The sequence below is a fragment of the Dendrobium catenatum genome, unplaced genomic scaffold, assembly GCF_001605985.2.
Source record: "Dendrobium catenatum unplaced genomic scaffold, ASM160598v2 original_scaffold_159283, whole genome shotgun sequence".
Classification (NCBI taxonomy): Eukaryota; Viridiplantae; Streptophyta; class Magnoliopsida; order Asparagales; family Orchidaceae; genus Dendrobium; species Dendrobium catenatum.
The window spans coordinates 475717-489969 of record NW_021477709.1 but is presented as its reverse complement, the minus strand read 5'-3'; the positions used below and the strand labels follow the sequence as shown (position 1 = coordinate 489969).

The 14253-nt window shown below is 35.1% G+C and overlaps 1 protein-coding gene across 1 annotated transcript; it reads left to right on the top strand.

Annotated features, from left to right (window-relative positions):
* The first annotated feature begins 1288 nt into the window (after window positions 1–1288).
* LOC110100875 (choline-phosphate cytidylyltransferase 2) lies at window positions 1289–13400 on the top strand. Its single transcript, XM_020828622.2, has 8 exons — window positions 1289–1553; window positions 3028–3141; window positions 5238–5333; window positions 5501–5543; window positions 5649–5804; window positions 5897–5977; window positions 12595–12687; window positions 13062–13400. Exons 1-8 carry the CDS (start codon window positions 1366–1368, stop codon window positions 13185–13187), a joined length of 897 nt encoding a protein of 298 aa, XP_020684281.1. The 5' UTR covers window positions 1289–1365; the 3' UTR covers window positions 13188–13400.
* The last annotated feature ends 853 nt before the right edge of the window (window positions 13401–14253 follow it).

Sequence of the window (14253 nt, the reverse complement as noted above, 5' to 3'; positions counted from 1 at the left end):
TCGCCCTCCAACTATGTGTTTTGGATTTTTGTATAAAACTAGGATGCTATATCCTACCTCTCTACCACCGTGAATGTTCTAGCACGCAATTTAATGAATTTAAAAATATTCATAAATCATACTTAATTTTTATTGAGAATACTAAGTAAAAATAGGGCAATGAAGTAAAGAAAGAGGAAGGAAGCGAGAAATTCCGAGCTTTTTGCAATTATACTTTGAGTGTATAAAGTTGTATAAACTAAGCTTATCACTTGATCCCCTATTTATAAATTTAGTCTTGAACTTTATAGAATTTGTTGTGCATATGTTTATATAATAGTAAGAAAAAAAATATTTGAGTCATGTAGCTTAATTTCTCATATGAAGGAAGTCATCCACTTGACTAAGCTTTAGGGCCAATTTGATAGGTCATATTTGCCTGATGAATTCATTTGTTAACTTAGTGAATTTCTTTTGAGTTGAGATTGAGACAGTTTAACTTGAACCGAGCTGACTTAACTTGAACCCAGTTTTCTAAGTAATAAGTTGTATACATTCAATGATAATAGATCTAATAGTTCGATTCCATCAATTAGAGGACTTAATAAGTGTCACATATCTTTCAAATATGATTTATGTAAGTTTTGTTACTCACCATTTAGATTTTATTGTACTACATAGATAGGTACCTATAACTAAGTTTTTAATCAATCTTTTTAATTTATAAATATATTATAAGGCTTAAAATATTATTTTTAGCTTCAATTTTTATGGTAAAAAAATTACTTTAGAATATTTTGAGGATGATTTAGTCTAAATGGCTTTCAAATCTTAAATTTATTTTTAAATCAAAGCAATGTATAGATAATCAATCAAGTCTTGCTCTTAAAGTAATTTTTTTTTTATTTCATCATTATAAAAATAGAATTTATTAAATATATTACAACTAAAAATTTATTAACAATAAAAAGATTAAATATTTTAATTTGATAATTATTTTTAATCTTATAAATATAATAATTATAAATTTTAAAATATATTATATGTTGATTCTTTTTTGAAAAAAAAGGAAATATATAAAAATTAATTAATTTTTTAAAGTAATTGTATATATTTGGTAGTTCATGAAAAAAAGTTTATAAAAAGAAATCTCAAAATTATTAATTTTTTTAATTTAAATTTAAAAATTATTTATTTTTATAAATTATAAATCTCAAAATAAATTTAATGTCCACGCCAATCAAATGAGTGGATGACCGTTGAAATAGTTGAGGTTAACGGACTATTATTTAAGATGCCTATTGCCACTCTTTGCTCATCTCCCTGGATTTCTCTCTTGATTTGTCGTTTTGGAATTTCATCGAACAATTAAGGTGAAAGAGGAAGATGGTTAGGATAGCGTTGGGGAGAGAGGCGGAGGAGGAGACGCCGGCGACGCCCACTGTGTGGTACTCCCCGCTGTCACCGCCGGAGGCCATCGATGGAGACCGGGCCCCCGTGCGTGTCTACGCCGATGGCATTTTCGACCTTTTCCATTTCGGCCATGCCCGTGCCCTGGAGCAGGCCAAGAAATTGTACTCTCTCTCTCTCTCTCTCTCTCTCTCTCTCTCTCTCTCTCTCTCTCTCTCTCCTTCTCTCCTCCATTGATTATTGACTTTATTATTATTCTGTATCTTTAAGCAGTTTATTTTTGTGTCTTTTAATGCCGTTTCTCCAAAAATCTCATTTTTCACTTCAAAATGCCGTGAAACTAAGAAATGCCGTGATTCATCTCCAATCAAACTCCATTTTGCCCCCTTTTGCGAAGTTAATGTTCGTTCTCTTCTTTTGCGCATTTATTCCGCAAGTTCGGTACAGACAGACAAATAGCGAAGATGAACAGTGCAACGCTAATATTGGTGTTCCACTGTTTACCCGTAACCAAATAGCGGAAGTTTTACCGTTTGGCTGGAGCAAGCATTTGAAGTTCGGTTGAATATGCCCTAGAGAGGTGGTTGATAGCTAAGTTAAACGGTCATGATGAATGTTTGAAATTTTTTTGAAAGGAAAACTTAAAATAATTGTGTTAGAGAAATGGTTGCATGGAATGATATCTAATGAGGATTGAGAATTACTTTTTAGGTGAAAAAATGAGCTGAAATGCATCTCGCACAACATTGAAGGTTGTTCTGAGCTCTAGATTTGATCAGTCACCTCTTTGTTCCTTTTTGGCCTCATTATCAGCCAAAAAAGAATCCATCTTGTTATATTTTTATACTATTTCAATTTTCATTTTGATTTGATGCTACAGAATGTAACATGATAAGTGATCATTTGCCTATTCTAGCATAAACTGCACATTTTCCCTATTTGGTTTTGATCGTTAGGGGTGCAAAGGCAGGCATAATTTGTTCCAAGTTTCAATGTCACAAACGTTATATCATAAGAGAGGTGGAGTAGATTTGTTCTTAAATTTATGATAATTTTGTTATCCCTTTTTTAAATTACTTGGATATGCCTAATTCTTGCGCTAATGCAGACTGAAACCTTAGAATCTGTCATAAAAAAAAAAGTGATTATTATTTAAGTTTTAAGGAGAAAGATAGCTAGTCATAAGTTATTTGATGGATGAAACAGAATAGTAGCTCACTGTTTGTGCTAACAGAGCATGATGAAACAGTAGCCTTGTGTAGTTCAGGTAAAGAAAAAAGTGAATAAACAAGACTGGAAGTGGAAGAAGCTAAATATGATGAGGTAAAGAGAATAAATATGAAAAACAAGAAAGGAACTAACTCTGGTTTGGATAATATAAGCTCGGTTATAGAAGTAGTGACTTAGTTAAAAGGATAATTTCTTTGGAACCAAAGGTCTATCTGCTTCCCTTGATGGCAATCCTGAGGGCCAAGCTAAAATCTTGAGAAATTTTGAAATGAAAATGTGATTCAACTTATTGGGTGCATCATAAAGATTGATAATTAAATTGAAAAAATTCCAGATCCATCATTCTTGATGAACAAATAAACAAAGCATATGCTTTAAGTTTACTTTGATTCCTTTTGTTGATGTCAGATTTCCCAGTACTTATTTACTCGTCGGATGCTGCAATGATGAAATGACTCATATGTACAAAGGAAAAACTGTCATGAGTGAAGATGAACGCTATGAATCACTCCGGCACTGCAAGTATGAATCTCTCTCTCTCTCTCTCTCTCTCTCTCTCTCTCTCTCTACCTCTTATTGAAAATCTTTCGCAAGTAATGTCAATTAGGGATTCAAGATGTAGGATTATCATTCATAATAACTGCAAGTGTGATGTCCTCATCAATGTTCAAGCCGACTATTGATCATTCTCCTCCACCATCATATCAATCAATGGTTTGTCTCCTTTGCTTCTATAATCAGTAAAAGTTCCTAAAGAATTTGAAAAAGGCTCGTTATAACTTGGTGAGATGCTTAAGGCAAGGGTATTTGTTGTAAATTGTGGATGAAACGAAATCCTTTCCTGATAATGATAGTTTAGGCGTGTCACGTATCTCCCTGTCTAATACCGTTGATTGAACAAAATAAATAATTAATTAAATAAATACCTAAGCCACCCACACAGAGCCTCTCCCTCACACTGTCGGTCTCACCTCTCTCTCTCTCTATCTCACTCTCACTCTCGCCTCCTCCTGCAATGTCCTCGCAGCCGCCTTTGCTGACTCTCAGCTTCTCACTCTGTCCCAAACGCAGTCACAGCTGGTGTTGTTGAGGAACCCGCCGTCATCACCGCCCACAACCTCCATTGACACCAATGGCTCGACCCAGCCATGAGTTGTTTCTCCTCTTTCCCTCTCTTTCTCTATATCTTTCTCTCTCTTCCTCTCCCATTTTTACTCTATTTCTCTCTCCCTCTCTTAATATCATTCTCTCTCTTTATTTCTCTTTTGTCTCTCTTCCTCTCTCTTTCATACCAACTCTTTTTTTCTCTCCCCTTGTCTCCCTATCTAGTCTCTATTTTTTTCTTTCTTCTTGAGGAAAATCAAAACAAAAACATAAAAGAATAAAAAAGAAATAAAAAAATCATATCCATTTGTCTCACTAATCCAATCAACTTCGTAACTCGCATACATAGGTATAAAAAAATGCAATTTAAAAAACATCAATGATATATACATGCATTCAACATATAGATTAAAACATCAAAATTTTTTAAAAATTTGTGAGCTGACATTATCAATCATAAAAGATACAACAATCTAGAATAATCTCTTCAACCCTTTGGATTGATCGATCCTCGTTGAATGGATACAAGCCTTTATATGCTCCAATGTATTCCTTATAACCCAACTCAGGCATTACAATTGACATAATACACTCGTACAAATCACTCAAAATACTTGGGAACTCTTGATCTTTTCAACTTTCAAACAAAAGCTTCTTAGTTTGATGATAGGCCAGAGGAGTTCCATACTGGCCTTCTTCAATTCTTGATATCTACAAGTACCCATTATGACACCAAAAGTCTCCCTTCAAGTATAGTTGTGCAATATCATCATCTTATAATAAATTGTTCTAACCGTTGAGAAGCTCATATTTTGTTAATAAATTTTATGTCTTAAGGAATTTGATCTTCATATTCTTTTTCAACAGTATAATATCTATACAATTCAACTAGCATGGCAGAAAGACCGTCTCAACTCGACCCATCCTAACACTTGGCTTCAACAATATTTTTGGCGCAAGGCTAAAAGTTGAACCAACAAGACCCAACCTCATAGTATTTCTTGGTTAGGTTTGAGTTAGAATATATTAATTTGACCCCACTGAATCCAATTTGGGAAAAATTAGGTATGTTTTTTGTCGAGCAAGCATACGTCCATCATAGGTTTTCCATCCTTTAGGGATTTTTTTTTCTTTTTCAGCATAATAATTCGGCCATGAAATACATCATAATTTATTAAATCTTTCAAAAAAAATTTAATTGCAAATTTGGTAGCACAATATACTGAAAAAGATCACATATGGTGAGGAACTCAGCAAGTGCTTCCTATGATGAGATGACTAGTTTTTCTTTCAATATCATATTTTATTATCTTTCTAAATTATATTTATCTTATGAAATTGGATAATATATTATCAATAATAATGCTAAATTAACAACGTATAGATTAAACAGGAAAGATTCATTGTTCTTGATCCAACTCAACTATTTGTTATTCATTTTTATTAAATCTTGCATATGTTACATTTCAATTAAGCTATTAACTAAGAGAAATAATCTTCTTCCCCTGACATAGGTGGGTTGATGAAGTTATTCCAAATGCACCTTGGGTCATTACACAGGAGTTCATCGACAAACATAAAATAGATTATGTGGTGCATGACTCCCTACCGTAAGTCTGACTGGCATTTTCTTACCGTATTTTTCAAAGTTCATACTAATTTATCAAGCTAACTAAATCAAGACATTTGTAATGTAATTCTCATATAAAACATTTTTAGCACTAAAATTTGCTCGCATATATGTGACTCATCAGTAAAGTGAGTTGATGCCTTGCAGATATGCTGATGCAAGTGGATCTGGCAATGATGTTTATGAGTTTGTGAGTTCAATAGCCATCTTTAGTTAAAAATAAATGCTTAATTCTAACTTTTATTCTTTATTCCTTCTTATCACTTACATCTGTACAATAATGGGTTGTGAATAGGTTAAGTCTATTGGAAAATTTAAGGAAACAAAGCGCACTGATGGTGTATCAACATCAGAAATTATAATGAGAATTCTCAAAGACTATAATGAATATGTCATGCGCAACTTATCTCGTGGATATTCTAGGCAAGACCTTGGTGTTAGCTATGTGAAGGTATGTTTTTTCTCATATTTGCTTTGTCACTTTTTAAACTTCCATGGTGATACTCTTTTACTGGTTCTTTTCTGTCACAAAAACTTCAACAGGAGAAGCAATTGAGAGTAAACATGGGTATAACTAAACTAAAGGAGAAAGTGAAGGAGCATCAGGAGAATGTCGGCAAGAAGGTTTGTATTTTAGAATAATTGTACATTCTTTCCTTCTTTTGATGCCCTTTTGTATTTAGTTATATTATTTAACAGAATAAAATCTAAGTGCCTTGCTCTCTGTGACAAAATTAGAAAGGGTATAATGGTATATTTTTCATATATTGTAGGCGGTGTGATTTAAGCAACACATACCAAACTACTAAACTCTGGTCATTTTGGATAGGGGCATCCAAGTTGGTTATTATTGATTAATTTTTAGTTATGTTTGTCTTATACATTCACTAAGACATAATTGCGGGTCATGTCTTATAGAAATAAGCCCTTTTGATGTTCTGCTAAGATGATTCAATTTTCATTCAGAGCTTCACATATTGCATTTCCAACATAAATGTATGGCTTCCACATGGTTGAAATCAAATCAGCAAGCGATACAGGACAACCATGGAAGATCTGGAAGAGGGAATAAAGAACATGGAAAAGAGGAGCAAGTCTCATGTTTGTCTTTAATAAGAAGATCATCTCTTCTAAAATATTTTTAGATCATGTATGTGAACAATGATAAAAAACTTTAAGTAGATAATAGATGAAGGAATCTTCGCATCTATAATAAAAACCATAAAAAAATTTTTACATATCTCAAAATAAATCTATTTATAGGTGATACATCATAAAAAATTATCTTGACCGGGCACGAATCTCGAGGGAAAATCAAGTTGGAAACTTCCGAAATTAAAATTGGGACCATTTGATCTCCAATTTCAGCAAACTTATAGTCGAACTGAACGTCTCGGAAATACGAACCCAACGACACCAAATTTGACTCAATCTGAGCCCAAATGGGTCCGAATTGAGGACCTAAAGTGCAATTGGAAAGTTCAAACCACAATTTGGATTACCAAACGGTTTTCAAACATAACATGCTTATAGTAGAATCGAGCAGCTCGATGAGACGAATCCAACGAACCCAAGATCGCAGAATTTCGACATCATTAAGACCTTCAAACGTCGAACGAACGGTCCACAATAAAGGGATTCAACATCAGCCGTCCATCCAAACCACTACCCATTTTCCCTTGATCCTCCTCCTATTGACGGGTCATGCCACTCTAGGAAATCTATAAATAGACCCCTCCTCCCTCTTGAAAGAGGGACCTAAACCCAAGGGTTTCAAGAGAGAAATCGGAGATTGTTGTTGCCTCCTTGCTCCTCCTCGACCACCGCCTGCGTTTTGCCGGACTATCGCCTAACGTTGTTGCTTTGTTGGACCACCACTTGAGACCCTGAGCTCCGTAGGACCACCACTCAAGGTCATGAGCTCCGTCGGACCACCACTTGAGGCCCTCACTTCTGCCGGACCATCACTTGAGGCCCTCACCTCCGCCGAACCACCACTTGAGGCCCTGAACTCTGCCGGACCACCACTTGAGGTCATGAGCTCTGCCGGACCACCACCTGAGGCCCGGACTTGCACTGAACCACCATCTGAGGCCCTGACTTCTGCCTGATCACCACCTGAGGCCCGAAATTCCGTCGGACCACCACCTGATGCCTAGAGTTCCATTAGAGCACTACTTGACGCCTGGAGTTCTGCCAGACCACCACCTAAGGCCCGAACTTCTGCCGGACCACCTCCTTAGGCCCGGAGTTCCGCCGGACTACCACCTGACGCTTAGAGTTCTATTAGACCTCCACTTGACGCCTGGAGTATGCCCGGAATTCTGTCGGACCATCACTTGACACCCGGAGTTCTGCCGGACCACCATCTGACATCGTACTTCCTCCGGACTACTGTCCGACGCTGAAGTTCTGCCAAACCAACGTCAGACTACCAATTGGCGCCCGAATTTTTAAGTAGCACCAGACTTCTGCCAGTCCACCAAGTGACGTTGTACTTTCATCTCCGTTTGTCAGTAGATTTCAACAAAACGGTTGACATGTGTAATCTAATCGCCCTCAGGGACGAGTCAGCCTATTGTAATCTACCTAAGCACTAGTGGAATCATTTCAGACTGGGCTAGGTCCCGTGGTTTTTTCACTTTCCAGGGTTTTGCACGTAAAAATATATTGTGTTCTCTGTGTATAAGATAGATATTCATACAACGCTAAGACGCAGTATTTTAACTCTATCACCGCGTATATTCTAGTCCGCAACAATAGGTGCATTAAAAAAAAAAAAACTACCGATAAATTTCTAAGAGCTTGCTAACAATAAATTATATAAGTGAAAGTCAACCTAATAGATTAATGAAATGACCATCATATTTAAAGGGAAAAAAAAACTGAAATATTCATGACAAAATAAATTCAGAATTTATGCCTGCAATTTGATTTCAAGTGATATTTTACATAAAATCAGAAGAAAGTTAGCGGTAGTGTTGTAGTTTTGGGAAAATTGTAAAAAAAAAAAAAAAAAAAATTTAAAAAAAAAAAAAAAAAAAAGGAACCCTAATGCAATTTGATTTCAAGTGATATTTTACATAAAATGATTCATAATTATAGCATTGATATCAATTTTATGCAAGATGATCATGACGGGTCTAGAAATTATGAAAAAGATGAAGATATTTCAATTATCAGAATACTAGAATACATGAAAAACAAGGATTTATACATCCACAATAAGAATTCTAATAATGTCATAAAGATTATTTTACATATGTGAAAAATAATAAATTGCTAACAAATTAATGGGACAAATTGACGAATAACAATGAGTTTCAAAAAGAAAATAACTAAAATATTCATGAAAAAATAAATTCCAAATTTATGTTTATATCACAGCAGAAATAATACTTGAATTGAATGTCTAAAAATCATATTATCAAATATTATGTTAATTTATGAACCATGTTGTTGATACATCTTAACATATTGTAGTACCATTTTTGTTTGTTTTGATATAGTTGATGGTATTGAATTATAAATAAATCAATGTGGTTGTTGACCCCTACACAAAAAAATGCGCGAAAGCAGGGAAACTAGACGATTTAAGTGACGTGCATCGGCGCGGAGTGTCACTTGAAGGGTCAAACGATCTATGATTGTCAAACGGACTACGCCGTTCAAATTAGAACATCGAATTCACCTACAAGAGACCACCTCTCAGACAAATCAGGTAAAAATGGTCAAAATCAACAGCCAATGCCAGAAACTGACGCGTGATGCCGCTTAAATGATGTTTGATTGCAAAACGGACTTTGTCGTTGTGTTTGGAACGTCAGAAATACCCAAAATTGACTGTAATTTTGCCCAAAGAAATTCACATGCGAAAAATCAACAAGCATCTCGAGGTAAAAATGCTCTAACTTTGAGAAAAAATCACGTGAATCGAGATGAAATTGCTATTTTGAGTTCAATTATTTAATACTAATATTATTATTATTATTTAAAATAGTCGCGATAAATACAAATATCTACGGGCAGCTTCTGGAGAATCGTTAGTGCACAACGATCTACCTGCATAAAATAATAAATGACCCATAACACAATACTACTATTGAATTGAGAGAAAAAACATAAAATTTGAAGTAAAAACTACGGAGCACTTGTGGGAGGCTACTAACTTGACATACAACTCATTTGCAAGCAGAGATTCACCCCTGCAGGCCAAATACCGAAGAAAATTACAACATGTGGAAGATGAAAATACATGAACTGTCTCATTCGTGCACGACAACCGAAGTCCAATGCACTGCTAAATACGCCACCAAATCCGCAATATTCGTATAAGTAGACAAAAGGCGTCTACATGCTCCTAAGTAGAGCATCTTGCATCTTCCATATGATCATCATTTGCATAATTCGGCATGTTTGAATATTGCAAAAAAAGAAAAAAAAAACACCCTCTCTCATGCATTGAAACATACAGTAATGCATTACGAACATGCTTACACATTTTATAAATATTTTGGAAGTTATATAGAGCATATGCACATTGCAACATGCAAAATGTCACGCAAATATATCATGTACTATGATCAAGCATTAAGTCGTTGCACTGCACACCAACATATCATGCAAGAACGATTAAGCAACATGCAAATGTAAATATCATGCAGGCACGATTAAGCAACATGCAAATATAAAATGCATCATACATGAATACATGCAAATATGTTATGTACATCTATTACAATACATTCATACAACTACTATACAAACATATCTTGTAAAATGCATTCAAAATCATATACTCACATGGGTCTCGGCAAGTGTGTTGTATATGCACACGTGGCATCTAAGGATGTTGTGTGGATCAAGAAATGAACCTAAGTTCGAGCCTGATCATTCTATGTGAATAGATAGGAGTCGACACTGTTAGAACTATCACACAAATTTACGGTCGTAACATCAGCCGGTATATTTGTTTTATATATTCATATTAACATTCAAGGTCAATAACAAGAAAAGTTCATTAACAAAGGCATAAAGCCGACAATGAATCTGATCCTCTGTTAGCAAGTAGACATAGTTGACAAGATCCAACCCATAAAATAAAAGAGCCCATAAATACCTTAATGATGGCCTTGTTGATAGAAAGTCTCAACCGAAGGAGATCACAAACATTTAAAATACCTCTCAAATTCTCATGAAAATTTAAAACTCAATAGTCATCAAAACTTAAATATTTAAAATTGAAAATAAAAACGCTCAAAATACTTAAAGCTAAATCCATCTATCCTCCATAATAATCAACAGTTTGTCGGGATAGATAAATTTGAAATCACTTCAGCTCATAAAGAGCAAATGTCTAGTCGAAAATATTACTAGGATTTTGATGCGTTCCGCCTCCGATCAGCAGAGGGAGGGCCGGCGACCACCTGGCGAGCAGAAGCGGCGGGGGAGGGAGCCGCGCCGGTCGGCCAGCCGAAGGGAAGCACGGGGCGAGGCAGAGTGGGCTAGGCGGTTCGGCCTTGAGCTGAACCGGTCCAATTTTGGACCGGTTTGGCTCGGGTCTGCCCTGAGCTGGGCGGTTCATCTTGGGCGGCCCACTAGTGAGTTTGGTTTGGTCTTTTGCTTGCTATAAGTAGGGATTAAGGGGGGATTTCTAAGGTTATGCAAAAATTGGGTTTTCTCTTAGCCACCTTATTTTTTTTCTCTAAGTTTTCTACGGTTTGTAGTGGAAGACCTTGTCCTTCTCGAAGTGGACAAATTGTATCTTGTTTTCTCTTGGATTTTAAATGCAAAGGTTCATGCTCTTCATCCCATCTCTCTTGTGTTTATTTCTCTTTGATTTGGTGGAGAAATCATATCTTTGAAGGAGCATTAGGGCAAACCCAAACTTGGGAACCCTAGGGCGTATCAGATTTATTCTCAAATTTTCTCTTTTCAGTAAATATGTAACACGTCCTCTAACTAGTGGTTTTGCCGCCAAATGGCACCACAGGTAAATGGCTACGACTGGGACCCTCTGACCGGGTGGTTTTGCTGCCAAATTACTCCATTAAATTACATTCATGGTCAGAGCCCGTATGTTCCCCAACGGCATCAAATTCTCGAGTAATGAATCAATAGAATATGATCGATAGGGCATAAAGCCCTCTGTTAGCCAAGGTGGACTCAAATTTATCCCTTTAGATAAATATTCACCCCCTATCTACAAGATACCCTTGGACAAAGCAACCCAAAGTTGCCGACAAGGATCCTTCTATCAGGTTGGGTCACTACCTCCTGTGACTAGGTAGACTATGGACCATGATGGCTCAGGACAACAGAACCATGAGATCTTGATCGGGTCTATCATCATCCCCCATCATTTGCTTTAAGTGTGTGGTTATATAAATTTCAATTTTCAAATACTAAATCATGTTGCTACTATACATCGGATACTATGTATATACTTGACGACTAGCCTTAATCGAAAGTTCTCTCTCATTATCTGGAGGGGTAATTAACTATAGGAGGGTGCGCCTATAGGAAATATGAACTTAGATCATAAAGTCCCCGCAAAATGAGGGCAAAATCTCTAGGTAATTTCTTATTCAAAACTCAATCTACCTCTAAAAATTTGCCTCGGAATTCAAGTGTGAAACTCTCCTCAACGACCCGAAAGAAAGAAAGGGGCCGCAGAGAGGCCGTGGCGCAAATTTTTGGAGCCCACAATGGCTTCCTTGTCTCTATAAGTTTTAAGCATCATTTGAAAGTAAAGAAAGAAAAGTTTCTTTGCATGTTTCATACCAGAATTGTAAGTCTAAAGTAAATTTGAAATCATTGCAGCTCTATTTGGATTTTATAAATTTGAAGAAGAAAATCGAGGAAGGAACTTTAAAACACAGAATCATTTGCTGGAGCTTCATAACCAAGCCACAAATTCTATAACATTCCTATCAATGCTCTAATATTTAATCAATCCAAATGCAACCTATTGATTACAGATAGAATGAAATTCAAAATATTGGAAATTGATTTTTCTTACTCATTTTAGAAGTCCCTGCACTTGAGCTAAGCCTAATATAAGACGTATCGATTTGCTTCGCATGTTATGTTCATCTTTTTCTTCTTTCAAGTCTCAGATTTCCATTTCCTGTCACAATTTCAAGGTGTAGATTTCAAGCTCTACATGACTTAAATTCATGTAGAAATCAACAGTACATTATGCTTGTTGTGATTAATAAATATAATTATTAAACATGCAGTTATCTGGGATGCAGCACAACGAGTGGCTGGAGAATGCAGACCGTTGGGTTGCAGGCTTCCTGGAGAAGTTTGAGGAAGGCTGTCACATAATGGCAAGTCTTTTTAATAATCTTTTAGTATTTATTGGATCAGCGAGCAGCTGAGCACTAGCAGAAACTAAGGTTATGTTTGGAATGGTTTTTTTACTGCTTTTTAAAGCGGTTTTTTTTTTATAAAAATTTTAATTTTTGCAATAAAAAGCCGTTCTAAGAAGCAATAAAAAAGGGTCCCAAACAAAGCTTAAGGCATGCATCTGCTTTTCTTTGACAAGTTAGGTTTCGTTTGGGTCGGCTTTCTTACTATTTTTAAAAATAGTTTTTTAGTATAAGATATAAAATTTTTATATTAAAAAGCTGATTTAAGAAGCAGTAAAAAAGTCATCCCAAATAGAACCTTAATATCTGAAGTATCTGCTGATTGAATACAGGAGACGGCCATCCGAGACAGAATCCATGAAGGGCTTAAGATGCAGCCAATCAAAAGCAATTCATACCTCACTGAAGAACTGAAAGAGGAAATGAACGAGGAAGAATTGTATTCTGATGCATGCTGAAACTTCCATAGGTAGTATGACTCTTGTTTTGTTGTCACAATTGGAACAGATTGTGTAACAAGAGAGGGAGAGAGAGAGAGGTGAATCATTTATAGGGATGTTTAGATGTTTTTTTGCTGTTTTTGAAACAACTTTTTAGTTAAAAATTTAAAGTAAAAAATAGTCTCAAACGAAATCATAATTGTATGAAAATATCATGACTTTTTTTTCATATTTCCAATTTCTTTTTTCTTTTTTTTTTTCAAATACAAGAGATTGACGGACACCAGCCAAGAAATAATAAATATTAAGTTAACAATGCTTAGACAAGGAACTTGTATAAACCATTAAGATAATGAAAAATATATTTTCATATGGTTGCATGCTAGTGAAAAACATATTTTCCAAAAATTTTAAGCTGTGTTTATAAAGTTGAAAATTCACATTATTTTTTAATTATATCCAACCAAATGACAAATATTTTCAATTTTAGTTTTTTTTTTAGGACAACTTTCTTACTATTTTTTAAAATAACTTAACTCTTACAAAAAAATTCTAATTCAAGATATTTTTGTACTAAAAATTTGCTTTAGAAACTGTCCCAAACAAAATCTTAATCAGTTCAAATAAATTCCTAGTTTCTTAAATAATTAATCAACAACTAATATTCAAATCATAATATGATAAATAAATTTAAATTTGGCAAAAAAATCCGATGTTGATAAAAAAATAATGCAAATCTATAAAGAAATGAGATAATTCATTTTAAAAAAAATAATAAATGATGTCATCCCTCTTTGGGGCCATTTTGATCTAAGAAAATATTTTGAGAGGACATTGGCCCAAAGAAAACCAAGATAGATGCATTTGTACAACCATGTTCAGCATGAGATAAAAAGATAAATAAATAAACAAACGCTATATTACCAAAAAATAAAAAAGATTTCATTTACAGGATGATCAAAAGGCCTAGTTGGATCCACACAAGAAGCTTGTTAATATGAAAAAAAATATTACATGCGGCATCCGGATTCGTCCGGAGACCAATAAAAATGTGCCACGTCGCCCCAAAAATATACCGCACTCG

Coding starts and splice junctions, on each gene's coding strand:
- LOC110100875 (XM_020828622.2), top strand. CDS start 1,366: ATGGTTAGGATAGCGTTGGGGAGAGAGGCGGAGGAGGAGACGCCGGCG. Junction 1,554..3,027: donor CTGGAGCAGGCCAAGAAATT/GTACTCTCTCTC, acceptor TGTTGATGTCAG/ATTTCCCAGTACTTATTTAC. Junction 3,142..5,237: donor GAATCACTCCGGCACTGCAA/GTATGAATCTCT, acceptor CCCCTGACATAG/GTGGGTTGATGAAGTTATTC.